At 46.5% G+C, this 16,922-nt stretch overlaps 1 protein-coding gene across 3 annotated transcripts in view; it reads right to left on the bottom strand.

Annotated features, from left to right (window-relative positions):
* Nucleotides 1-3,859: 3,859 nt before the first annotated feature.
* The window catches only part of SEC14L1 (SEC14 like lipid binding 1), a 50,920-nt gene continuing 37,857 nt past the window's right edge, over nt 3,860-16,922 (bottom strand). For all 3 annotated transcript variants that reach the window (XM_087441677.1, XM_087441679.1, XM_087441678.1), the window contains 8 exons: nt 14,377-14,465; nt 13,185-13,255; nt 11,929-12,100; nt 11,462-11,596; nt 8,853-8,987; nt 6,358-6,609; nt 4,990-5,168; nt 3,860-4,660 (listed from right to left, as the gene is read on the bottom strand). In XM_087441677.1, the coding sequence (XP_087297803.1) occupies nt 4,555-4,660; nt 4,990-5,168; nt 6,358-6,609; nt 8,853-8,987; nt 11,462-11,596; nt 11,929-12,100; nt 13,185-13,255; nt 14,377-14,465 (1,139 nt within the window). In that variant the 3' untranslated portion in view covers nt 3,860-4,554. The remainder of the gene's footprint in view (nt 4,661-4,989; nt 5,169-6,357; nt 6,610-8,852; nt 8,988-11,461; nt 11,597-11,928; nt 12,101-13,184; nt 13,256-14,376; nt 14,466-16,922) is intronic.

Raw genomic sequence — 16,922 nt, 5'->3', positions numbered from 1 at the left:
TAAATACTGCCACTAATATGATGACTCAAGACCTACAATTTTTTGCCTATGCTCTCCCCATTCTCCTCCCATTTTAAAAGTTGTCAGATACAGACTCTGTCAGAGCACGTAGCCAACAGGTACCACCCTCGTCCCCTCTATGACCTCACCAGCCTCAGTTCTACAGGCGACACACACCTACAGCTGCGGGTCCTCGTGCCTCCCGCACACGAGCCGTCTGAGGCTCATGCTCCCCGAGCCCTTGGAGGGGCCTGTGGCAGCGGCGCTCCCGGGCAGGCTGCGCACGGCTGCCTTCGTCGGTGCCCTGCACACCCGACTGTCAGTTTTGCTGGATGTAAATTCCTTGGCTCACTCTTTCTTTCCTTGAAAATCTCAATTACTCCATTTTCTCCCTGCATAAAGCTCAGCCTTTGAAAAGCCTGATTTCTCCCCAGATGCCTCAGGGATTTCTTACTTTAGAACCCGGCACTTTTAAACACTTCTTTGTGTTGGTCCTTCTCAGGGGCTCATCCTCCGAATATCACCCTTATGTTTGGTCTTCTCTGCTTCTCTTCAATACGTGTCTCTCTCTCTAAATCTCTGCATCTTTTAATTCCTTTTTGCTTTACACAATTTTCCTCTTTTGCACCTTTCATTTCTTAAAGCATTATTTGTTGTATTTTTCATTGTGTTCCTTCTAAATTTCTGAAATGATTTTTTTCATTCATTTCCCATTCTTTCTTGAGTTCTGTCACCTCATTTCTGAGCTTTTCTAATTTATGCTTTTCTTTCATGTCTCATATTTTCCTTATGTCTCTTAGTTCATTTAAAAAAACGAGTTGGGCTGGGCCCATGGCTTAGCGGTTAAGTGCGCGCGCTCCGCTGCTGGCGGCCTGGGTTTGGATCCCGGGCGCGCACTGATGCACCGCTTCTCTGGCCATGCTGAGGCCACATCCCACATGCAGCAACTAGAAGGATGTGCAGCTATGACATACAACTATCTACTGGGGCTTTGGGGGAAAAATAAATAAATAAAATTAAAAAAACGAATTGTTTTTTGTCTGTTTGCAGGCACATCTTTCTGGCTTGCCTTCATCGTAGGATGTTCTCCTATTCTCAGCTTTGTATGGACTTGACTTGCATACTCTTCTGATGTTTACTTTTATGTAAAAATATTTCATAAACTTTTGGAATGAAGTGGGCTTCAAGAAAATTTTTCTAATTCTATAGAGCTCCCTCTTCTGTTGTTGTTGCGAAGTGTTTAAAAAATGTGTCCGATTGCTTCCAGAGCTTTCCTGGCTACTGCCCTCCCAATTTCAGCCTGGCCTTCTCTTTACTTCCTGTCCCTTCCTGCTTAATTTTTATTCTACTCCAAGCAGTCTTCCTCAGTGTGGGGTCCTTTCCTAGAAGGGAGCCCTGGCAGGTCAGTTTGGGGAGTCCAGAGGGGCTAGAGGCTCCAACCCTACACACCTCCCAACAGTGGCCCTTGGCATTCACCAGCTACTGGAAGGAGCACAACCCCCGGCCTGGCCCACCTGCTGTGCTCAAACTGGCCCCTGTGCTTCCACCGGGCACCGACGGGCTCTGATGTGCCCTGCTCTACGGTCCATCAGATACTCCATGGTTTAACACATGGATCTTGTGACTGTTGGTGGTTCCTGCCTCTATTTGGCATTTATGGGGATAACTTATCACCTAGTTTTACTGTAAATAATGTCTATAGGGGTTTTTTATTGTGGTAGAATATATATAACAAACTTTGCCATTTTAACCATTTTTAAGGATACAATTTAGTTGTCCATAGGGCATAAGGTGGCCCATTTTACTTTCTCTGAGGCCACCTGATTAAAGAGCCATTTTATTACTAAAGAAACATCACACCAGGCACCATGCCATGAGTTGTGCTTGATCTTGCGGAGCTGAAGAAAAACGACAGCACGTCTTCTTACAGAAGCGAGGGAGCTGCCAGCACCGCTCCCACTTCTGTGGCAGCAGCACACAACTGCCACCTGTCTGCTCCTGCGAAACGGTCCTGCACAAGCTCGGCACTCTTCTCCAACTTCCAGAACACCGGCATTCTGGCTCCAGGGCCTCTCCCCTCTCCAGTATCTAGTCTCCTAAGAATGTCAAACTCTTCAAAGGGGACTGCCGCTTCACAGTAAGAAAAAGACCTTCTTTTCTTTAAACAGTTCACATTTATTATTGATAACAATAAAAAAATCTTTTAAAGACTATCAGTATTGTATTACCAAGAGTGAGGTAATATGTTTACAAAACATTTACAGAATTTGATATGCAAATAATGAATTTAGGAAGGAAAGTGAATTAAGACATTAGTAATAGAGGGAGAAACCATAAGAATCATTAGTGCTGGAAAAAGGGGAAAAGACAGCAGCATTTTAAAAAGAGTGTAGGGCACCAAGAGGAGAGAGACATGACAACCACAAATCTGAGCGTCTCTGTCCCCAGCCCCTTCCCAGGGGAAGCGGGTGGTGTGTTACTCATGGGAAACCCTGTGAGCGTCTGTGCAGTCATGTGCTTTGAGCTCTAAAAGATGCAGTCAATTCTTTGGGGATAAAACAGTGCCACTTCTGAATCAACTTAAAAAGAACAGATCTTCAAAGGGGGAGTGGGGAGGTGGCTGCGATTCAAATAGCTCTACAACATCCCTGGGCTGGTGTGGACTGTCCAGTGAAGCACTTTCTGGCAGCTGTCAGCAAAATCGCCATCTGAGACACAGAGAGAGAGAAAGAAAGAGAAAGAAGGGACCATCTCAGGTCCTTATAGTTTGGAAACAGGAAGCACTGACTGGAAGCAGCACAGACGCACTAACCAACCCTACTGTACTTTCTGGAAACAGGCTTCAGGGGCCAACAATGAGCTTATCTTTTCAAAGGAAATGCACAGCTGTGCTCTGGGAAGGTCGGCAATCATGGAAGAAGCCCAAGAAAGTCTTGAGTGTACAGGCAGCCAGAGCTTCACAGACTGGGCAAGAAGGCTGCCCCATTGCTGCCGAGCCCCCCAATGCCTCCCCCATGGGGTGCCCACACCCCCCCACACAGCTCTCCAGTCACACGGCCACCCACCTTCAGAATAGATCGACAGCAATGCAACCCAGGGCTTACATGCCTATCGCACACGCCGTAACGGCCGTGTGGGTGTGGGGTTTGGCACATGGCTTTAAAAGCACAGACTTGCCACACACACCACCACACATAACATCTTTATCACGGAAACAAACCTGATGCAACACCCAGACAGATTCACAAATAACCTGCCTTTCCCATAAAAAGGTGAAAATTGAGGGCCTAGGGTCTATCTACAAAGATAGACCAGGCTTTGTAATTGGGAATCAAATAGAAAATGTAAAAGGCGAACCAATCTCATATTCTGATTTGCTTCCAAACCAATCTCATATTCTGATCTGCTTCTGTGAAGAATCCTTTGTAATACGAACTAAGTTTCTACGTGCCCCACCCCCCCCACACCCCTCCCCACACACACACAGACACACATCCCCACAAGCCTGCAATTTCCTTTCACAAAGACCCTGGGCTGCTACAGGTCATGTGCTATCCTGGAGTGGCCACTCAGTGAGAACGCTGGTTAGCTAGAACGAACACTGGATAGTTTCAAAATGGCAAATGTGACTTATTCTGTCTTCAAAATACCCTTCTAGTGACTAGAAGGACCGCCTGGGCTCTGATGCCATTAAGCTATGAGGAGGCACTAGGGAGGTAAATCTAGAAGGAGCTCAGGACTAACATTCTGCAGATAGGAAGAGCAACACACCAGAAGGAAAAGGGAAAGAATCCCCTCTGCCCAAGTTCACATACAGAAAAATCCTGCTCTCAAAGTATCAAAAAGATGTGAAAAGGAGGAAACAGAAAATCACGTTTAATGATGGCGATGTTTTTCGTGGATCACGGGGAGCCCCCGACCCGCCAGCACCCACTTTAGAACAGTGGATCCATGTGGCCACCAGGAGCCAGGCTGGGTGCTCCCACAGGCTGCCTCTGCGTCCTTCCAATTTAAGCAGCGTCTTGCTCAGAGGAAAAGGTACCTAGCGGGCCATCACTCAATCCTTGGACCGTGTCGACTGACAGCAGGGAGAAGACGAGGACCGCGATGCAGTTTAGGGGAACAAGCTGGCAGCTTCCGCTCCACGTAGGAAGGTGGGGCCACCTCTGAAGGATGGTGTAGGAATTCATCCACTAAGGGACAGCGTGGAGGTTGTTGGAAACATTTTTTGCATCAACATTTGAGACAAAGTCAACCTCTTAATTGGTATATAAACTACTTTTCTTTCAAGGGAGCCCTTGTGCTCTGGTTTGATTTTGTGCACTGTATAGAAAACCTATGGCTATTGAATTACAGTTAGAGTTAAAACTACCTGTCGAGACAGTTTTGGGATCAATGACTACATTTACCATCTGGAGAGCTATTTGCTACCTAGAGGGTGAGAGGAGTCTGCACAATGTGGCCGCTGGGCAGGCGGGCAGTGGGCGGAGCACAGCGGGCTGTCCAAGGAGGCACGGCCGTCCCCTCTGCACACTGGGCACAGGCATCGCGGCACTACCTGGAAATCATGGAGCTGGAGTGAGACTGGCTGGAGGAGGTGGTGGCGGCGCTCAGCTGGGAGAACCCGCTGTGGCTGGACTCCAGGCTGCTCATAGAACCTCTGCAAACAGCACAGGGAGGGGATGAGGCGTGAGGACCCCACCATGGGCTACCCCACTTCCCACACTGCCTTCTGGACTTCCTGGCCAATCCTGCTCTCTGTTCCCCTGACTCTGCTCCCCAGCAGCACTTACAAAGCAAGACAGCTGGGCAGGGTCCCCCAGAGACATGGCACCCCACTGGCCTCGCACACAGATGACAGTGAATTGGCAACAACAAACGGCCCAAAGGCCACTCCCACCTGTACCTAAGACCCGCTATACTTGCTGAGCCTCCCTCTGACCACACCAGACTCACATGGCAGCCACCCCCTGAAAGAGGAGCCCGTACCTGAAATCCTCAGACCCGATCACTTCGGTGTAGTACATCACTTTACACTTGTGAGAAGAGACCTGCAGGGAGGCCAACACGTCGTCCACCCGGGGCAGGTTGGTGGCAGCACACGCTGGCATGCTGTGGAATTTCCACTGCAGGATGTAGAAGCCCGGCCACCGTGTCACATGTGAGCCCTGGAACAAGTCAGGCAGTGCCAGCTGAGGAGGACTTACTTTCAAGTCCCTATCCTACAGTGGGTCTGCCAAATGCCAAGGGGAGCCCTCCCTGAGTCCACTCGGATTCAGCAGTGATCACTGACCATCTCGACAGGTGAAGGACCTGCTACTTTGATTCATTATCAGGGCCGGTCCCACACTGCCTCCACCTGAGTACCAGCCCTGCGGCGAGGCCTCTGCTAGGTGCTGGGAAGGCCACGGGGACTCTCTCTGTCTGTCTGTCCATGGCAAGGACTCACAGCCTCAAGGGACGAAGCCCACACCGGAAGCAGGTGCCTGGCAGGATGGGAGCGCTTGGGGGGCCCTTCACTCAGTCTCGAGGGAGTCAGAAAAGGTCATCTGGACCAGGCAATGCTCTCGCTGACACACTTCCAATGACCTCACTAACACGTTCTGTGTTAAAAGAATGTCAATCTAAAGTAGAATGTCAATCTGTGAAAACTGCTTTCTCCATTAATTCTGGAATTAAAGACTGTGATACAGCTTAAAATGCTCATTATTTTTAGAACGAATAAAATACTCTCTTTTACTCTGCTTCTAAGACCACCAAAACACTGAGAGATTTATCCCAGAAAACTGTAAAGGGAGCAAAATTACACATCTATTATGAAGGCCAGAAGCACCCAAGAACTACCACTCTAAGCACAAGCACTCAAAATAACTGGATGAAACTTAAATATGAACTGACAGAGCATTTTAAAACAATCAGAATGCTCAGTAATGACAGTTAATAGTTCTCTAAGTACTTGTTTCTCTCACTTCTATTTGCGGTAATTTTCCTTTGAAAGACACAAACACAACACAGTCAAAGGACATCTTTGTGGAAGTCTTCTGAATCCCAGCTGTGTGTGTGCACGGATAATGCCTTCTCCTTCCTTCCCGTGTCGCTTCTGTGAAAATACTTCTCAAGACAACTCATGCACTTTAGATATAAGTCATGGATTCTGCCCAAAACCACTGCTCAGGTCTGAGTTCTTTCTCTTCTAAGACTCACTTGGCTTCCCGAGTCACCCTGACGTAACTAAAACCCGACACCCCTAACCGCTCTTCCACAGACAAACAGCACCAGCCACGCAGGATAGGAAGGAAGCAAAACACTCTTTCCTCTCCAGACAAAACAAGCTGTGGAGAATCACCGACTTCTTACCTGCACACTTTCTCCTTCTTTGCAAATCAGAGGTGACTCCACCATGCTGTAGTCACGGCCCAGCTGCCAGACCCTGTCTATCAGCTGCACGTTGTTGCCTCCTGGGGAAGTAATGCTGTGCGCCCCCAGGGAGTCCTTTTTGGGTGGCTGTGGCGACCTCTTGGAGTGATAGATGTTAAAGACAATGTCCCCTTTGCACACATCAAAATCCCAAGTGATCACGGAAGAGGCATCCACAATCTGAATGAGAATCTGGAGAAAGAGACTGCATCAACCAACCATGGTAGGCCTGAGGCCCCGTGAGCACGCTGTGGCAGCATCGTCCCTCCAGGAGCCTTCAGCCCAGCTGTGTGTGTGTGGGAGGCAGGCAGAGGCGTCCGGCCTATCAGCAGCTCTCTTCACCCAGATCCATAATCCAACCACCCAGCTTTCCCACTCACTCTTCCTTCTTTCAACCAGTGGTTCCTGCTACGTGCTATGTGCCAAGCTCTGTGCTCTTCATTAGCTACCCCTCAGTCCAAGATTCCCCATTACATGATCTCTAGACAGCACTCTAAAATACCAGGGCCTGGCTGTAAAAAAAAGTCTTAATAATACAAAACAGAAATAACACAAGATGGTACAGAAGTGGTTCCGTGGTTCTAGGCTGGAGAGCACAGGGAAGGTCCCAGAGAAGGTGAAAGCTAAACAAAGAGCACACGGAGCACCAAGAGGAAGTGTCCCAAGCAGGGGGAGGGTGTGGGCACAGGGACGGAGGCCGGCCTCTGCACAGAGGCTCATGCAAGGGACAGTGGCAGCTGGGGCTGGGTGGACAGAGAGGAGCCATGTGGCATGCGGGATGCGGGACGGGCCTCGGGTGTTGAGTGCCAACCTAAAAGCTGAACTTGACACGGTGCCCATATAAAGATTCCTAGCAGGGAATGATCAAAGTTTTAGTTTCAGAAGATTACTGTGGCAGGGATGTGAGGATTAAAACCAGCTGTAAAAAGTTATGTAGTCACTAAGCAATTCTGGCAGAAGCCAGGGCCTGTGTGCACCCTGCCTTCCCACTAGCACGCCTGGTGAGCCCTCTGCGCACATCTGCTGTCTCTTCAGCACTTCGCCTCTCGTCAAGCGGGCTCTTTTTTCCATTCCACCACTGTCACTTCTCACCACTAAAACAGCACTTCAGAATTTCCTTAAAGAGCAGATTCCATAAAGCAGAAGAGTCACGTCTAACAATAGCAGTGGCACTAATGACACAGCCCACTCTCCTTCTTCAGCAAAGTGGCTCCCCAGGGGCGGAGCTCTCCTGAGACTTAGCCCCGCTCTGCTGACAGGCACCCTCTTCCCACATTTACAATGGGGACATTTAATTCAGCCTTCATTTTAGGGGTATCACTCTCTGTGACTTGTGCTTTACTTAACCCCTAAAGCAAAACTGAAGTTTTTATGGTTTTGATGTAGAAAACCTGGCTACACGTTTTCACAGATACCCTGTGACTTTCAAGAAACATCATGCCACAAGTTCTCCACCAGGGAAAAGAGCGACAGCTACCCAAGAAAAGACAAACCAGAACTCCGCCTTCTCAAGCCCACCCTCCAAACAAGAAATTAATACAAATAATCCTCCAGACACAGTATGAAAATTGGAGATTCCCCCTACAGAATCTATGAAGTGGACACACCAAATCTGTCTCCGCCTGTTCAAACCACAGCAACAGAATCTACTTGCCCCACAAGCAGCAGGCTGGCTATACCGAGATGCACCAGCAAGGACAAGTGGCAGGAGGCAGTAAGGGGTCCGCTCCTGGCCAACCCCATTGGCCTGAGCCAGCAGCCCATTCTCACTGAACACCCGCTCTGTACCAAGTGCTTCGTCCTCTCCAACAACTCGGAGCCACAGACCTCACCCTGGAACTCAGGAAAGGGTAACGCAGTTGTCAGCCCCTCACACCTCAGTCACTCACGATGTTATAGCACACACAGTATAGATAAAAATACAGCAATACTCTTGCTCCTGCACCAAAATGTGACAGCAAGAAGGGAAAACAGAGATGTGCTGGTTTCTCTTCACTCCATTAGACTCACAAAAATGGGCAAATTCATTAGAAAATATAAATAACCAAAATCCAGTCAAGAAAAAACAGAAAATGAAATTGGTTCTATATAATCATTAAATAAACTAAATTTAAGAGTCAAAAATCTTCCCACAAGGAAAGACTTGCTCTTCATCCCTCTGTGTGAAGAGTCCCTAGTAAAACGGAGGTCAAGAGACCTGCTCTCCTTTCCAGGTGCTCTGACCAAGCACAGCTACTTTCTATTCTGAGAGGTGCCTGTTCTTTGGTGTCGACATTTACCCAAACGAAGACCACGTGTCAACAAAAATCTAAAGACCAAGACCAGAAAAAGCACTTGATTCTTCTAAACTGAATCCTATCGGCAAGAACCACTGAAGAATCTCTGTCGGAAGAGAGGCCCGCAGCCACCCTGCGCATTCGTCATGGAGGGCATACCTCATGCGGGGCTCCTTTGAAAACACTTGCAGACTGGTAGATGGTTTCGGTCCAGAGCTTTAGGTCTTCGTTTTCCAGCTCCTCCGCAGTCCTGTACAGAGACTTGGGAACCAGCCCACCCTCTGGCACTTCACACTGGAAATGTAAACAGAGCAATGAACGCTGTGCAAACACAAACGAATCCTCTGAAAACCAAAGAGACTGGCAAGCGCCACATCCTGATACGCTCGACTCCCTGAGGCTGCTCAAGAAACGGTGAACACCGGCAATGTCATAAAATATTCTGTAGTACTTAGGAAAACATTTTTTAAAGCCACTTAAATACATGTGTCTTGCTTTAAATAAATGAGAACAAGTTGAAGCTGATTTACCACAGAATTCACACTAATATGTATGAGGTACTGGGCTCAACTACTAAAGTTGGTTTATATAAGAATTATAAGTGTTTCTATTGCACTGTAAAGGGAAAACATTATGTTAAAAAAAGAGTTTTATTCTCAGCAGCTATAGGCATTATTTTTATTATATGCAATTATAGTCAAGAAATATAATCAATGATGGAAGCTTCATGTGTATCCCAAGTCAAACGACTGGTCCATAACACCAGCCAAAAATTAATAAATGACGGCTTCTTTTGAATTTGCTTGAAACAGGATAAGCTGAATTAGAATTTGTACATTTCATAAATTTCCTAATTGACCTTGATATAATGACAATACTAAAGTTCATAAAATCCAAAGTACTCCCTACATCATCGGCCCTGGGAGGCAACCATGAGGAAAGCCAACACTACATCCTCAGCTGGCAGTGTAGCATGACTGGGAACACGTCACAGCAATGATGTCATGTTAGAAGACAGCAGAGTGACATGTGGTTAAGACCCTCCAGCCGCAGGAAAGCAGAAGTGAGCGCCGCCTCTTCAACACCAGCTTGCACGGTAGCATAAGAGAGCTGAGAAGAAGCCTTAAAGGTCAGAGTGTGGAGATCTCAATTAATAATGAGGACTCACACTATCGTGAATACATCACAGCGGTCAGTGTGTGACAAACGCAGGCACGATTTGACGTGAGTCAAGTCTCCTGCTCCAGCTCAATTGTTCTGGTCATAACTAGGAGGAGCAACCACGTGGGATCATTCTCTTATATAATGTAAGTCATTGTGGGTTTCTACAAATCTGACCTCATGGTTTAATCTCATAGGCACTTGGTAAGTTAGGGTCCTGTAATTTACTTGCTCTTTGCATTGCACTGTGATTACGCCTGCAATTCCTTACAGCAGGACTGATGAACTGAGAGCTGAATTCAAATGCTGTTTAAATTCCTCTAACCATCCAGGAAGATTTCCCCTGAATTCCCCTGAAAGTCCAATTCATTAGCTAAATACATGAGTCACATCCAGTGTGTACACATCTCTAAAGGATAACTTTATGTCTTATGAAGGATGACAGAGATCCTTTCTCTAACAAGAACCAGACGTGTGATCCCATGACTCCTTATTGGCTTCAGCTGTCACTTCAGCAGTCACTTGGACCTCTCCAGGCCTCAGGTCCCTTCACCCTCACATCAGGCAATTGTGCTCTGGCGGCCATAAGGCCCTCAAGGAACTAAACTTCTCTGATTCCCTAGTCACAGTGCAGAGTGTAGCAGTGGAGGCCTAGCAACTCAATGAATTAAAAACCCTAAATTACATAAAAGAGAACTAGTTCCCTTAATTTATCCTCTTTAAAACATTATCCTGATTTATTGTCAAGGGGGAAATCTTTTTGAGAATCAATTTGACTTTTTTAATAGCGTTTTTAAAAAAACGTACAGGGCAGGCTCCGTGGCATAGCGGTTACCTGTGCGCGCTCTGCTGCTGGCGGCCCGGGTTCCAATCCCGGGCGCGCACCAATACACCGCTTGTCAGGCCATGCTGTGGTGGCGTCCCGCATAAAGTAGAGGAAGACAGGCACAGATGTTAGCCGAGGGCCAGTCTTCCTCAGCAAAAAGAGGAGGATTGGCATGGATGTTAGCTCAGGGCTGATCTTCCTCACAAAAAATAAAAAAAATAAAATAAAAAAATGTACAGCTCCGGGCCGGCCCCATGGCTTAGTGGTTAGGTGTGCGCGCTCCGCTGCTGGCGGCCCGGGTTTGGATCCCGGGCAAGCACTGACGCACCGCTTCTCCGGCCATGCTGGGGCCGCGTCCCACATACAGCAACTAGAAGGCTGTGCAACTATGACATACAACTATCTACTGGGGCTTTGGGGGAAAAAATAAATAAATAAATAAATAAAAAGAAAACTTGACAGCAAAAAAAAAAAAAGTACAGCTCCTCTAAAACAGTTTGACAATCTGATTCACACAACGCCGAGTGATCAAAGCAAGCTGCAATTATATTAGATTCTAAAATAAATTCTCATTAGTATTTAACAGTGCAGAAATGTGCATGTTATCAACAATTACCTAAATGGTTCTATTTAGTTTCACCCTGAATCAGAGAGATGCCAGCCAAAAAAAGAAAAACAAACAATCCACACTACAAGTTCTGAAAATCATTCGTGCAAACCAACATCCACCTTTCCTAGCCTTTACGTAGCCAAATGTGCAGCTACTGGCCTAAATACATACCATGCACTCTCCGCCCAGGAAATCTGGAATAATCTCTTTATCAATGTAATCCAGCAGGCCTCCAGGACCCTGGTAGTCATTTCCTGCATAAATAAGGAATTTCCTTCTGGTATTGTCATCAATGAATGGACTAACCTGTAAGTAATTAGAAAAGACCATGTAGTCCTATTTGCTTTGCTGTCTGATTTTCAAAGATTAAAATTACAATGTCATATTATGAGTGGGTGGGTAGGGGTGGGGGGGAAAGGGAATTCGAGTTTGATAGACTTTTTCTGTAAAGTCCACTTGCATGACATTAGGACACTCAGGAATTCTTTCTTCCCCTAAACAATTTGAGAAATTTTATATCTTTTCGTGCTTATTTTGTTTTTTCCTATGACTTAAAGTCATAGACATATGTACATGAATGCATGTATATCTGCCTTCCAAATGGCTAACAGTTACTGTGAAACAGCACCTAAACCTACCAGTGTCCAGAGGACAGGAAACACCCTGGGAGCCCGAAGGATCAGCAGGCGGCCCAGCGTCTCGGGGTAATTGGCCTCCACCACCTCAATGATGCGCAGCAGGGCTTTGACGCCAGGTCTCCACAAGTGGCGCATGTTCAGTCCCTCCAGGTCCACCAGGCAGGTCCACGAACTACAGGAGGTGCAGACGTGCATTTTATTCAACAGACAGCATATTTAGCAAACTGTGTCCTATAGCTGTTTTTTTTTCTTTCTGACATTATAAAATAGTCATTTATATCCATTTCCAAAGATGTACCAGTTTTTTAATTACAGTGTTATGAACCATACTTACATCTATTTGTATAAAGCACATGGGATCAGTGTGGCAGGACCAATCCCTGAAATATCAAACCAATCAACGGCTAATCGACAGTGAATAAAAACCTCAGTCTGACAAACTCAGTGACCCAGCCAGTAAGGCAACACACTGAGCCACATCTATTGACCCAACAGGGCACGTAGCTGGCATTTTAAAGATTTTATTTATTTATTTTTCCCCCAAAGCCCCAGTAGATAGTTGTATGTCGTAGTTGCACATCCATTCTAGTTGCTGTATGTGGAACGTGGCCTCAGCATGGCCGGAGAAGCGGTGTGTCGGTGCGCGCCCGGGATCTGAACCCGGGCCGCCAGCAGCGGAGCGCGCGCACTTAACCGCTAAGCCACGGGGCCGGCCCCGTAGCTGGCATTTTAATATGCAGTGTGACTGAACTACAATAAGCTATTTTTCAGTAAATATTTGAGTCAAGCATTGTCTCAGGAGCCGAAAATACAGCAGTAACCAAAAACCCCAATCCCTGCCCTCAGGGAACATACCCAGTTACCCGTCTATACCCTTCTCAGTGCCAACCTCTGAATCACTGTACATTGTCAAAACAGTTTACCATAACTAGAAGTATGGTTTAGGAACACAGGAAAAGTTTTTTCCCCCCCGCACCCCCAAAAACCTGCAACCCTGGGCTCCCAAAGACCCTGCAGACTAAGAGGTGACAGCAACGCCTAGGGGGTTAGAAATACCAAAATCCAGCAACGGTCCTCACAACTGTCCATATTCCATGTTTATTTTCTACCTTTTAGAACACATGGAAAATAGTAAACTATTTAGATTTGGTCCTCAAAACCTAAAAATCAAACGAGATTTTGGTTCTACAAATCAACTAGAAATATTTAACTCATATTCTCAATAAACTGAAGGAAAAACAAAATCGCACACCTACCTGATAGGCCGACCAAAGACTTTTGTATTTTCTTCACATCGCCTGAGCCCTTCTTCATTTATGGAGAGAACCTATGGATAAAAGGGCCATAAAAATCCCATGATTATTCTAAGAAGGTAATACTACTGTATCAAGCTATGAAAGAGAGTGACAATACTACAGCATATTTTAGGTAACCATTTTAGGTAAGTGATCTACTTAGATTTTCTGACACATTCACACACACAAACAGATCACCGACAAAAAAGAATACCTCACTCTCAAAAGAGAATGAGCACTGTTCTCTGTGGCAAAGGTGACAGCTACCCCGAGTGAGATCAGTTAGGAGCAGTCACCAGATGGGCAGGGAGGGCATGACCCGCTCACCTGTCTTTAGAAGAAGCGCATCTGGAATAGTCGGAGGTAAGTGACTGTTGAGTTGGGAAACATTTTGATTCTACACGTACCAGGCAAGAGAAAGGGCAGTCTTAGAACAGACTTGAAGGATGGCTAAAGGGAACCCCTCGATTTGGATTGACAAATCCTCCCCTATAGAAGTGGTCCATCCATATCTTTATGCGCAATGTGTGCACATGTGGACATATATGTGTGCACGTACGAACACAGTGGCGGGAGCTAACAGAATACATAACAAAATGCCAAAGTGGATATTTTAGGATAACGGGATCATAGATGTGCCTTTTAAAGTTTTTGTTTGTTTTTTAATTTAAGGACAATATTCTTCTCTTCCAACTGCCCACACTGTGGAGGCTGCAGTGGAAGAGCTGAGCCTGAAGTCAGGGAGACAGGGAAGGAGGCATTTATAATAGTGCAGATGAAAGACGCTAAGAGGCTGGATTGAAGAAATGCCAGTAGAAAGAACACTATTAAGAGGTCTGATCTGGGAGACATCTCAGAAGGAGAGCTGGGGTAGGAGAGCAGGGACCAGCTCAATGTGGGAGTGAAGGGAAAGATGACTCAGAATCAGCTCCCAAGTAGTCATCTTGAGTGGATATACAGATTTTTTTGTTGAAGCTTCCCCGTGAAAAACATTTTTATAACTTTTGTGTCCTCTTTTGAAATTTTTAAAACATATTAATAGATTTTCCTTTCTAGTTACAAAGGCAATAAATGCTTGTTATGACAGGACAGCTGTAATATCCCAATCCTGCTGGCAGAGAAAGAAACTGTGGAGCCAAAAGGGAGCACTTACGTATCTGAGCAGGGCCTCCTCCCCGAGGGCTCTCACCAAGCCCTTGGTGTCCATCTGCCCCAGCCTGAGCACATACAGGGGCCGCCCATCTGCAGGAGAGGGGAGGGAAAAGATCACCAGCACCGTTCCTGACACAGCCACAAGGCTCAGAACCTTAACAGGGAAATGTGCTCTCCCATAGTCCATATGAAGCTCTTCAAGCTTTTCCTTCTTAGAAGTAGCAGCTGGTTTCTGGGGGGCGGGGGAGGGTGCAATATTTTTCTTCCCAATATTGTATAAGAAAAAAACAAAAGCCGACTGATGGAGCAGCTCAGCAGGGTCCTGGAGACAGCTCTGCCCAGGAGGAGGGGAGCCTCCACCCGGCTCTAACCTGCACTGGCCATGCTGGCCATGGGCAGCGCTGGGCTCAGCCTCCTCACTGAAACAGCCGCAGGGCTGAACACAGCTCTGATTTTCAACAGCAGGGCAACAACAGAAAACTCACACTTCTATGAATACAAAGTACTTGTAAAACTTCATTTTCTAGGGAAAAAATTTTTTTTCATTTCACAGGTTACCAAAAAATTTATATCAAGTTTTTTTTTTTTTTTTTTGAGCAAGATCAGCCCTGAGCTAACATCCATGCTAATCCTGCTCTTTTTGCTGAGGAAGACCGGCTCTCAGCTAACATCTATTGCCAATCCTCCTCCTTTTTTTACCCCCAAAGCCCCAGTAGATAGTTGTATGTCATAGTTGCACATCCTTCTAGTTGCTGTATGTGCGACGCAGCCTCAGCGTGGCCGGAGAAGCGGTGCGTCGGTGCGCGCCTGGGATCCGAACCTGGGCCACCAGTAGCGAAGCATGCGCACTTAACCGCTAAGCCACGGGGCCGGCCCTCAAGATTTTTTAAAAGCCAGCTTCCCTTAACTCCCACCCTAAGGACCAAGATAAATGAGGACTTTCTGGAAATCTTTACATCCACACCAACCAGAACATGTTGGCTCTACTACTTGACAGCCCGGAGGTCTAACGCATGGAGCCTGAGAGAAACCTAACTCATTATATAAACTCTCTGTCATCATGGGCCAGCTACACCAAAAGAAAGAGATCTTGGTGGCCAGAGTGTATCCCTAGAGTCAACAGCTCCTAGACTCCTGCCACTCGGGGCCACAGGGAAGTAGCAGAAAGAAAAGGCTTGGATTACACTCCTCAAGAGGAAATATGACTTGTCTTCTGTTGTTAATGGCGGGTCAATGCTGTCATCTTGACACAAGGGTCCAACATTTACCTTGTGTTTATCACCTGGTAAACTTCACCTCCTAGGAGAATCTGGATCTAGACCTGTCCTACTTAAAGCAAAAAGGGTTTTGTGCTCCCAAATCTTGTTGAAAGGAAGATTTATAAAAAGTCTCTCCAAACATTTAATAAGATACATTTGTTAATGTCCTACTACCAAGTTTTTTAATCTTTTGAGGGTTGGAAAGTGGAATAAATATATGCTTCTAGTAAAAATTAATAATGCTATAAATTAATCTGGAAAAGTACAAAAGATGAAGTCAGGAAAACATCAGAGCTGTTCAGTTTTGAAAGGACCTGCTTGGCAGTGGAAGAGGGAGTCCCAGAGCAATCTCAGTGGCCTCTCTGTGATTCCATTCTGCCCACACTCAAACTTCAAATGAGGAGACAGTGAGCAAGCCTTGACAATGCAGGTTTTCCCGTACGGCATGCTGCGCACTGCAACCCGAATGAATCCCGCTTCCTGAAATCACTCTTCATTTTAGGTCTATCACTGTTCCTGATTTATGTTTTGCTTCCTCCCAAAAAAGGAGCTGAAGTTCTTCACTGTTTTGATGTAGAAAACCTGGCTATACATTTTTTTTTTTTTTTTTTTGTGAGGAGGATCAGCCCTGAGCTAACATCCAATGCCAATCCTCCTCTTTTTTGCTGAGGAAGACTGGCCCTGGGCTAACATCCGTGCCCATCTTCCTCTACTTTATATGGGACGCCGCCACAGCATGGCCTAACAAGCGGTGAGTCGGTACGCACCCGGGATCCGAACCGGCGAACCCCGGGCCGCCGCAGCGGAACGTGCGCACTTAACCGCTTGCACCACCGGGATGGCCCCTGGCTATACATTTTTACAGATACTGTCAGGGTTTAAGTCATTGAAAAGTCCCTTTACTAACACAGTCATACTGAAAAAACTCTGCCATCAAAGTTTCATTTTTTTATTTTTTTTTTGTGAGGAAGATCAGCCCTGAGCTAACAACTGCCAATCCTCCTCTTTTTTTTCCTTTTTTGCTGTGGAAGACTGGCCCTGGGCTAACATCCATGCCCATCTTCCTCCACTTTATATGGGGCGCCGCCACAGCATGGCCTGACAAGCAGCACATCAGTGTGCGCCCGGGATCTGAACCCAGGGCCGCTGCTGTAGAGCGCGTGCACTTAACTGCTTGTGCCACCGGGCCGGGCCCCCTCATTCTTTAAATAAATCAAAACAAACTCCATTTAACTAAGAAAGAAGTGAAGTAATCTGCCCAAGGGCAGTGTGAGCTGTGAGGAAGAAG

The sequence above is a fragment of the Ceratotherium simum genome, chromosome 16 (genome assembly GCF_057802395.1).
Source record: "Ceratotherium simum simum isolate JZ-2026a chromosome 16, ASM5780239v1, whole genome shotgun sequence".
Lineage (NCBI taxonomy): Eukaryota > Metazoa > Chordata > Mammalia > Perissodactyla > Rhinocerotidae > Ceratotherium > Ceratotherium simum.
This window is presented reverse-complemented; position numbering and strand designations above follow the sequence as displayed.